This window comes from Anopheles arabiensis, chromosome 2 (assembly GCF_016920715.1).
Source record: "Anopheles arabiensis isolate DONGOLA chromosome 2, AaraD3, whole genome shotgun sequence".
Lineage (NCBI taxonomy): Eukaryota > Metazoa > Arthropoda > Insecta > Diptera > Culicidae > Anopheles > Anopheles arabiensis.
The window spans coordinates 96,932,160-96,941,915 of record NC_053517.1 but is presented as its reverse complement, the minus strand read 5'-3'; the positions used below and the strand labels follow the sequence as shown (position 1 = coordinate 96,941,915).

General features: G+C 46.8%; 2 protein-coding genes across 4 annotated transcripts in view; one reads left to right on the top strand and one right to left on the bottom strand.

Moving 5' to 3' along the window:
- Positions 1-730: 730 nt before the first annotated feature.
- Positions 731-8,187, bottom strand: LOC120898492 (X-linked retinitis pigmentosa GTPase regulator). 3 transcript variants are annotated; one of them, XM_040304422.1, is made up of 9 exons: positions 5,761-8,186; positions 5,465-5,689; positions 4,228-4,392; positions 2,629-4,143; positions 1,989-2,545; positions 1,822-1,928; positions 1,674-1,747; positions 1,281-1,580; positions 731-1,195 (listed from the first exon to the last, which is right to left on the bottom strand). In XM_040304422.1, the coding sequence occupies exons 1-5, from the start codon at positions 5,816-5,818 to the stop codon at positions 2,472-2,474; spliced, it is 2,037 nt and encodes a 678-aa protein (XP_040160356.1). In that variant the 5' UTR covers positions 5,819-8,186; the 3' UTR covers positions 731-1,195; positions 1,281-1,580; positions 1,674-1,747; positions 1,822-1,928; positions 1,989-2,471. The 3 variants fall into 3 exon arrangements, with proteins under 3 accessions (XP_040160356.1, XP_040160357.1, XP_040160354.1); XM_040304423.1 differs by having other exon boundaries at positions 1,822-2,545; positions 5,465-5,705; positions 5,761-8,187; XM_040304420.1 differs by having other exon boundaries at positions 1,822-2,545.
- LOC120898490 (HIV Tat-specific factor 1) overlaps positions 2,477-9,756 on the top strand; it is a 61,256-nt gene continuing 53,976 nt past the window's right edge. The window contains exon 1 of the mRNA XM_040304417.1: positions 2,477-2,590. The gene's annotated coding sequence lies outside the window, so the exon portion shown is untranslated. The remainder of the gene's footprint in view (positions 2,591-9,756) is intronic.

Genomic DNA, 9,756 nt, shown 5'->3' with positions numbered 1-9,756 from the left:
TCTATATGAGGCTTGAACCAATGACGGGCATCATATTATCATCCTTTATGTATCCACATTAATACAAAATGTGCGACAAAACAACACATAAACGTCGTTCAACAGCTCTTTGGTTTATTTCTTTAACACATGATTATAAAGCCACATACATAAGGAAGAAGAAAAAGAAAGCCACATCCAAAAACACACGCGGGAGGGGGAGGGGGAGAGAACAGCCACTCTCGGTTCCGTGTCAAGACCCTCATTGAGGACATCACACGCTGACAGCGGCTTTTTCAACGATGAGCCCTCAGGATCGGGCCGTGATCTGCGCACATCCTTTTGAACGTGTCACCAACTGATAATAAAACGTTAGAAACGGACTCTCTCACTCGCAGGTACCCATTTTCTACCATCTGTTACACATTCTGTGACACACCGTTTTGTCTGTCCTTGCGAACGACTATGGGCTGGATCGTTCAGTACCAGGGGTATGACATGGCCTACCCATCGCGGACAGGCGAGTATGGTGCGCTACAAGCTACCAGATCCACCAGGTTAATCCAATGATAGACTAGCCGCATCCTTGCTGTTGGGGTTTGTAAAACGCAAGACGAGGCAAAGCGACATGCGCAATCGAAAAGCAGTCCGCAAAGAATCCAGATAAAATAAACTAGTGAACGTGCATACAAACCTTCTAACAAACTAAATATATGTCATCATCTTTATTCCCCCTTTAAAAATGCGAGTGTTTTATGATAATATAAACTAAATTTATTTAGCTTAAATGTTGTGCAAAACCCACACATACGAGTGGAGGCCCTAATCAGTCACATAAATGTAAGATTGGTTTAAGCGTCTAGCAGGGAAATATTCTAAACTAGAGAAGGATTTAGCAGCAATTTAACTTGCGAGTGGGGTGTTCCTTTATTGGGCCCCCTCAAGACCACGGGGCCCTACGCGGCCGCTTAGTTTGCTTAGCGCTTATTCCGCCCCTTCACACACACGCGCATGTCAAAACACTTAACTTAAAATTAGCCATATCGATTTATGCCTTAAAGCGCACTTAAAATTAAACTTAACTCGTTAACATCAAGTTTGTTCAATTAACACAATAACACTATTAACGTGATGTCGTGATGTTTGTCGCCTTTCCGGGGTTATTCTGTGGCATGTTGGTGCCGTCAGCGAGCGACCGTCGATGCAATCGATACACCTGAGGGAATATAAAACATTTGTTTTAGAGGGAAGATAAAACAACAGATCTAGATGTAGCGATAGTGCATCTAGAAGGAACTCACTTGTGGGGTTTTTTCTCCTGCCAGGAAATTTGACCGCAATCAGTAGTGCGGTCGGTTCGGTCCTGTTGCTGCTGCAGCTATTGTGAGGCAGAGGATAATGATCAGAATGGTTGCATTCCTGCCCCGAACGTTGTTAACGAGCGCGCTCGACATTGTCTCACGGCGCAATCGGGGCACCCGGTGCCAGCTGGGCCTCTAGTGTGTTGTGCTGGTAGAGCCCGACTCGTCGCCGTACAGCTTCCGGAGGATCTTCTTGAACGGTTCCTCGTAACCCCACGTTCCAGGATAGAGTAAAATTGGCTGCAAAAAAGGAATAAACACCGTGATTAGCATCCTAATCCCTAGCTTCACCCAACAATCTTCTTCTTCTTTCGTGGCCCAGTTACAACTTACCGAATCATACACAATCATACACAACGCACAGTCGCAAACACCTGCGGCAGGCCCATATTGTTTCTGCATTATATCTGCAAATAAAAAAGAGGCCATAGTCTGTTCAAAAAGTGTTTCTTTATCACGATAATCGCTGGATAACACTTACCCGCTGTCTTGTGCTGTGTTGTTCACCACACCACTTTCCTACGCCGGTACATGCACGAACCGCTTCCGACGGAGCCAGCACGCATTGGGCAGGACTTCTACCACTTACTTTTGCTAAAATGGCACTTACTTACGTAAAATTAAGAACTTAATTATTAAAAAACTTACCAAAATTGATCAGCCAACAACACTGTTTACGTTTTTTTACACACACAACTTGACATCTTCAGTGACAGCAGCCGCAGAGCACCAACACAACGAAAGGTGTCAGGCGAGACGTCAGACGATCTTAGGCGAGGGGTAGGAAGGAGATCGGTGGTGAGGGACGTGAAAGCTCAGCTCGACAGAATCACTATAGGAGGAAGCGAGGCAACTAGACTAGACTAGAGAAATTAGAGCGAGAGGTACCTCACCAACCCTCGCATTGTTTGCCGGGTGACGTTTAGCAAAGGCAAAGTTGTTTACATTTCCTCAGTACCGGTACGGTTTTCAAGCGCTCAAAACAACGAAAACACTGTAGTTTTCGATTTGTAAAACGTTTTTATCGTACTAAAACGGGGGCAAAGCAAACGCCAACTGGTGTGTTTTGTATTCAAGTGATTTATTGCAAAGTGTTCAGTATTCAGGAAACAACAGCAGTGAGCAGCAAATTCACATCAGTGTGCACACCTTGGACGCTCTATCCTCCGCCTGGATAATCTGGTCGTTCTTGGAGTACTTTACGTCTGTAAAATAAAAAAAAGGAAACGGTCCAGATTGGCGATCGAACGGTAAATCTAAACAATCATCACCCCTCCCACTTACTCACCATCATCCAGCACGACGCCCGGGTTTTTGCAGGACACGTCCATGCTTTTCGATTTCAGCTCCTTGAAGAACTTGCGCATACGGTCGCTGGATTTGGTGCTGCCCAAGCTACCGTTCAGCTTGCTGCCAAGGCTCAGCTTGCGCACATCCTCATTCCTTGCGTTATTGTTGCTATCGCTGTTGCTGACACCGTTTTTGTAGCCTTCGAGCGCCTGCTTGCCGGTGCGACTTCTATTTTCACCATTTTCTTCCTCCTCGTCGTGAAAGGTGGACTGCGACGAGATGCTATCATTATCATCATCACTGTAATCGATCAGCTGACTAATGTTGGGTGTGTGCGTTTTTCTCGGCACCTCATCCCGGTGGGCGGAGAACCGATCCGCCTCATCGTCCGCATCGACCGCATCGGCCGGTTTCAGCTGATGGTGATGATGGTGGCGTCGCTTGTGCTGCTTCCCGTTCGGTGTGACCGGCGCTATGCTTACCCCGTTGTCGATGAACCGTACGTCCGCCTCGCCCCGGTCGGTGGTTTCGATCGCGATCGACTCATCCTTGGAAATTTCCCGCTCGACGTGCTCCCGCCGCAGCCGGCGCTTTTCGTTGCGCAGAAACTCTGCCGCCTGCTGTGCGTCGCGCTGCAGCTCGGTCGGTAGCGGGGTGGCGTTACGCAGCAGTTCCAGGGCGTGCGTCACATCCAACCGCTCGGCGGCCGGGTAGGCCAGTACGAGCGAATGCTCCGCACCGCTCGCAATGTCGGTGACGTTAAAGTGGCGGAATTTGGACAGCTCCTTGAAGTGGTCCGAAGCTGTGAAGGGACCGTCGTCATCGTACGTCGTCAGCAACCGTCCGCTGCTGGTGACGAACGACACGCAATCGTTTGCGGACGCTATCTTTGTGACGTACTCGTCGTCCGCCAGCAGTCCCGCTAGATGGTCGAACGGTTCGAAGCGTAAATCTTCCACCGTTTTTACGCGATTCGAACGATACACCTGGCCGGTCGCTAGCAGCAGGTAGACACAGTCCCATCCGGTTATCTCCCCACCGGTTACCCTGTCCGGGAGGGTACAGCTTTCCAGCGGCTTCAACACGGGGAGTGTGATCTTTTGAAACTTTCCCACGAGATAGAGCGCGTTCGCTTCGGTCACGAACAGTGTGCAGTAGTTGCCGCAAAGCACGTGCGCTACCGGTTCGTCCAGTGCGATCCGTTCCGGGTGGGTCAGTATGCGGAGCGAATCCACTCCACCGAGCTGCTGATGACTGTTGTAGCCCCAGCCGAAGCAATTGCCACCGGTAGTGAGCAGTACGAAGTGATTAAAACCGGCTAACACGTGGCTGAAGGACTCATCATCCGGTGACTGCTCCAGACAGTGACGGAACTCACGCAACTCCACCGGGTACGGTGTGTATTCACTGTTATCGGTGGGATTTTTGTGCAGTGTGGTCGCATCGAGCAGTGAGGCTACCTTTGCATTGAATGGGAACACATTTTTCCCACTGTAAAACACCTTACCGGATGCTAGCAATGGAAGAAAAATGGGTTTATTTTATTAATTTATTGCCTGCTTCAATTTTAGGTTGCAATTCCCCCAAATACTCTTACCGGTAATAATGACGCAGAATCCATTCCCGCCGAAGCAAAACGACTGGACACGCTCCTTGAGACGCTTGATCGTACGCACGCAGGAGGGTTTATGGACGGTTTCCGTTTTGCCCAGCCCAAGCTGACCGTGTCCACTGTGGCCCCACACGAACAGTCGTCCAGATTCTGGAATTTGCGACACACACACGTACACAGGTCCATAGGTCCACAAAGGATAATTGAGAATGATTAATAGCGTTAGATGGAAGTATTCTAGTGAAGCATTTAAAAAAAAGAGCCACAATATCGTATCCCTGCCTCTTTTGTGTCTGTTCTCACTCCCGTGGATGAGTGTAAATATTATTCTACCGGACTCCTGTGCCTTAATTGTGCGATCGCGTGCATACACGGTTGTCACGCGCGGCCAGTCCGACCAGTGACTGAACTTTCACTCGCTCTTGCGGTACGTTAATCGACGCTCCACAGGCCACAGGGGTGGAAGTGTAAAAGGGCAACTTTTAACAGCTAGGCAAGGATTGCGCCAATCCACACGCTTGTTTATCGCACGGGGCTTTCATGTTCCGGTGCCGGTTGCGAGTGCAAATGTATTTATTGTTGCTGGGGTTGGGGCCTAGATAGATAGATGGAGCGGGTCTAAAGCACCGGCTGGATAAATACCGATTGCCAAATGGTGTAGATTAGAGTGACCGGCATGACAACAGGCACAGAAGTCAGACTGTAGTGAGACATTAGCTTGCTCTGGGGGTGGTAAAGGTGGACACGAGTTTGTTGCAAAAGAAGGAAATGTTTAGTGGGTAAGAAGAAAACCCCGTCAAACTAATCAGAACACCGTTACGGCGGGGGTCCGTTCGTGTCTGTTTCAAGTTCACGAACGCGCTTAATTGCTAGCCTAGAAAGGTCAAACAGAGCAAAGGCGCGGTGCAAGAACGCTTGCCGGGCCAGATTGTTTCGCAAGGCGAGACCTTTTTGACACTAATGATTTTATTGTACCCGTGGAAGGATAGAGGAAGTTTTTTGGCGTGTTTTAGGGATACATTTAGGTAAAAAGAAAGCGTAGCAAAGTTTGTTTGGTTGTTCATTCGGAATTCGGTCCCTTCATTGTTCCGACGATGAGGCGGCTTAAACGCACACGCACGTGCTTTCATTTCCGGGTTTTTTGTTGTCTACTGTGACAATGATGAGGCAGGGAATCGATTCGACACACACACACAAACACGAAAAAAAAGTGCTCACTCACCACATATCACGCCACTTTGCTTGCTGCCACAGACAATTTTCACGATCGGATCGTTTTTGACGAAAAAGTAACTCTGCTGTCGCGTTGGTACATCCTTGCCGTTGGGGGTTTTGGGCCGCTGGCCGTGCGGGCTGTGAGCCATGCCATCGTACTGGGGCGTTGTTTGCTCCTTAATGGTGTCATCGTAGAGGTACGATTTGCCTAGCGTGAACACGGCACCCGTATCTGAAGGTATATCATTCTTTTTAATTGTAATGTGAAACGACTTTTGCACATGTGTAAAGCACCACAATCACCTGGAACTTCGATATCCACGTGCATCCCATCGCCGTTTTGATCCGTCGTGTTGCACATTTAACTTTAACTTTATCTGTATTTGTACTGTGTGTGTTTTTTTAAAGTAATTAAAGGCTTTAATAATGCACACGTTTCGAAACAATCTTTCCCTTAACAGTCCATTGCACCTTCCTTGCGGAGAGGTTTAATCACTTTCCAGATGCACCTGTTTGACCTATTTTCATATTCCCGTGCGTGCCTTTATTTTCAAGAAACACTTGTACTGAGACAATTCTTTCTGGTCCTGGTTGGCTTCTCACACGATGGTTTCCCGTCCGTAGTCCGCGTGCTACTGAGGTCCGAACGAACACGAACGGCCAAACCGGCCAGAGCGCGGGTCCCTTTTTTTGCGTGACACGAGCCAAGGTGGTCTCGTGCGCTGTGCTTTGCTGTAGTAGTCCAATCGTGCTTTCGATACTAACACCGTCGAAGGGAAAAATCTCCTTCGAAGGGGTCAGTCTGTGGCCGATTCGGTTGCTTTGTGGTACGAACCGGGACAGCGCCTAGCCAGACGGAGGAGGGTGGTAAATATGAATGATGTAAATAATAAAAAAACAAGTGATGGGAACTGAGCAAGTGAGTGACAATCAGTTAGGCGTAGGACGTGGGTAGGGTGTCGCTGCATATGGTTGGTTCGAAGTGGGTCGCCGGCGAACGTTACAAAGAAATCGTTGATAATTTAGATATCGCCCGTTATTACATGAGCCGAGCGTTTGCGGTGGAAAGGGAATTATTGATCCACAGGACACATCGGTTCACACGGATATGGAGGTGTCTATTTATGGGTTTTTTTGTAGGTATTTGCTATCTATAGGACGTTCGAAACGGTCACCGTTCGTGTGAGATTGTCCTTTGATCAGAACGGTTTATTGGTTTATTTTTAAAGCTAACGATAATTGGTTATTAAACACTTTACTCACTGTTGTTTGATGTGTTATATTTGTACTGTTATTTTTTTTAATCAATTAATCGCTAAAGATAGAGCAAAACGAACAATAATTCCCTTTATTAAATTCCTCGCTTTTATCAAACGTGTTGCAGGTTGCATACATTCAGGCGGTTAAGGATTACACTCTTCATTGAATACACTTTGCATGCATAATGCATCGCTGTCTGCGTCTGGAGTGGCCTACCGTGCACACACTCACACACACACAAATTGAAACACATATATGCACGAATGCACTCACTTGCAGCAACACGGATGAACCGAAAATACGTTGCATTGTTGTGAAAAGCGGACCCTTGCGATGCCGGGGCAACAGGCAGCAGCAGCAGCATATAGGCGCGTAGAATCGATTTTCCCACCGGTGTACTAAAGTTGAAGGAACTGTCCAGTCTATTGACCCCTTGCTTAGTGCGGCTCGATGGGGAGTTTCGAGAGAAAGCGGGAAATAGGCCAGTGGAAAATCAGTAGAATAGGGTGAAACGATGACTCCCGCCGCGGTCCATTCGATCGAGAGGGAAAAAGTGTCACGGTAAAAGCGCTTTTTGGAATATGTGGCGTCATTAATGGGGCTGTTCGAATTATTTCCCTTTACCGGTGTGAGGGAGGGGGGTGAAAGCGTAATCTTGATTTCCCCTGTTTTATCCACATCGCTTCAACGATGGAGAAAGGAACACGCCGTTTATCGCTGAGAGTTCCGTTTCTCGTCGATAAATACTGCCCGACTTAACGATCAGAGACGGGCGGACAGTGGCCCTTTTTCGGGTTGGATTATAATTTAGTATCGACAAATCTAGGCTACTTCTCACTTCCATTGTGCCTTTTCCGAGATAGAGCAGGGCCTCGGAGAGAAGGGCCACTGATGCCGACGAATCGACGATGTTCACTGATAGCGAGCGAATGAATATTCAACCAGAAGGATAATAGTTGTTCCAAATCCCGTTCAAGCTCCGGTAAAGTGTCATTTATATGCAGCCACCGCTTATAGACTAATTGCAGCTTCTCATTAGCACAGGATGCCACGACGGGTTTGTTCCATTTACCACTTGAACACAGAGAGAGAGAGAGAGAGAAACTCAATATTTAAAAAGGGGAGTTCATCCCTTTGTGTGAGGTAATCCTCCGGAAGTATCGGAATGTTTGCACCATCAGCACATTGCACACCGGCGCACCGTTCGTTAGTGCCTGCTGCAAAACCCTTGAACTTGTACCTACTGGCCGTTTGAAATCCCGGTAGCAACTGAAGCACAAACCCGCACAGAAGACGCCAAAACGGCGTGCAGGACTTTTCCCATTTCCCTCCTGCGCTCGATACCGTATCCAAAACAACGGCACTGCTCGCGTATCCGTTTTGAAAGTAATGCCCGGGAAGTAATTTTTTTTCTCTCTGTTGCATAGCTGCATGTTTGTTTTAGTTCCGTTCCTTCCTGTCTCGCAAGGCGCAAACAATTAAGAGTTTGGAGGAACAAGTTGGAACTTTGGCACCTTGTGCGCCATGCGACTGGCGCATGCCAAACGGGGTGTTTGTTTACACCCGTTGGTTACTATCACAACCGGTGTGTGGAGACTTGGTTCGTTGGTAAACAGGTGGAAAACATGGGAAATAAAAATGCCATGGAAATGGAAGGGTGTCTGTGCTGTCGAGGAATGTTTGCGAAGGCGAGCCTAAAACATTGCATCACATCAACCATTACGGGGTGTCATACGCGTGAAAATCATCGACTAAATAATGAAATCTGTAATTAAAATTGGGACCAAAGTATGATTGGGGTTTAATTTAAACGTACAACACGTCGTCCAGTTCTTTACCTCTAATGTGCTAATTATTCTATGCATTTTTAGTCACTCTTTAGTCCGAATGTACGCAAAACCATCCACCGGAAAGCTTACTATAAAATGTATGAAATGGCGCACAATAATCATCAATGCATGAGTAACGAGCAACAGCATCGAGTTCGCATGATATGAGCAACATGATCAAAAAGATAAAAACATGAAAAAACTATGGAAACATGGAAACAGAAAACATTTTTCGTTCTCTCCCTGTAATGATGCCGTGCGTGTTTGGTATCAACGCTCTTGCACACGTGTGCACCGGGAAATCAGGCCGAAAAGTGACCGACATTCCCGCGGCAGTAGTTCAGCCGCACCCGAACCTGAGCCGCCTTGTGATGAAAATGCATAATTTATTATCATTGCATTTAAAGGGGCAAAAAAAGGGCCTCGAAGGTAAAAGCCACCACTGAACGAAAGAGTCGTGGGGTTGGAATTCATTTTGCTGGGTCCGTTTGCTTCCAACGCTTCCTTCTTTGCCATGCGGTCAGCATTGATCGGGCGTATGAAATATTCAACCAGAGCGCCCCCTTTTTTATGAAGCTTGAGTAATCGAATGGGAAGGCTTCGGAATCGATATGCTAATACAGAACACGCGCCCAGTAAGCAGTGGGACGCTACTGCCCACTGTCGTTAGCGTTTCAATTAACGAACGAGGTGGTAGGTAGTTTGGGTTTGGGGAGGAAATTATGTCCCTTGCCGTAAGTAAAGGATGAGCTGAGGGAAAAGACAAGGACATGTGATTGAAAGCCTGAGCTCAATTTTGAAACTAAATTATGGGTAAATGATGTGTTTGATTGCAATGATGTTTACTTTTGAGTGTGAGCAATGTAATAGCCCGAAGTCCTTGTTGATTCGTTCTATAGGGTAATGCGTACGCCATAGTTCTGTTCTTTCAGTGGAAAGTGTTAACACTTTGAGTGCCATAGCTATCATATATAATAGCCATTTATGTTTCCTGGGATGCCATATCATATATGGTAGCCAGGGATATGACATTTTCCAACAAGATCAACAAACTGTCAAATAACTTTGTAATATAAACGGTTTTTGTTTTTTTCCTTATTATAGAATAATTTATTGATCCCAAAAAATCGAAAATATTATTGCAAAATAATTATTACTTCAATTAATATAGTGCAGCCACATATATTTCAGTTACAATGTGAGTTTTCAA

What these genes read in the sequence shown, in the direction of transcription:
- LOC120898492 (XM_040304420.1), bottom strand. Translation starts at nt 5,818, where the DNA reads ATGTGCAACACGACGGATCAAAACGGCGATGGGATGCACGTGGATATC. An exon ending in GCAAAGTGGCGTGATATGTG is followed by an intron (nt 4,393 to 5,464) that starts GTGAGTGAGCAC and finishes CGCAAATTCCAG; the next exon opens with AATCTGGACGACTGTTCGTG. An exon ending in GGGCGTCGTGCTGGATGATG is followed by an intron (nt 2,546 to 2,628) that starts GTGAGTAAGTGG and finishes TTTATTTTACAG; the next exon opens with ACGTAAAGTACTCCAAGAAC.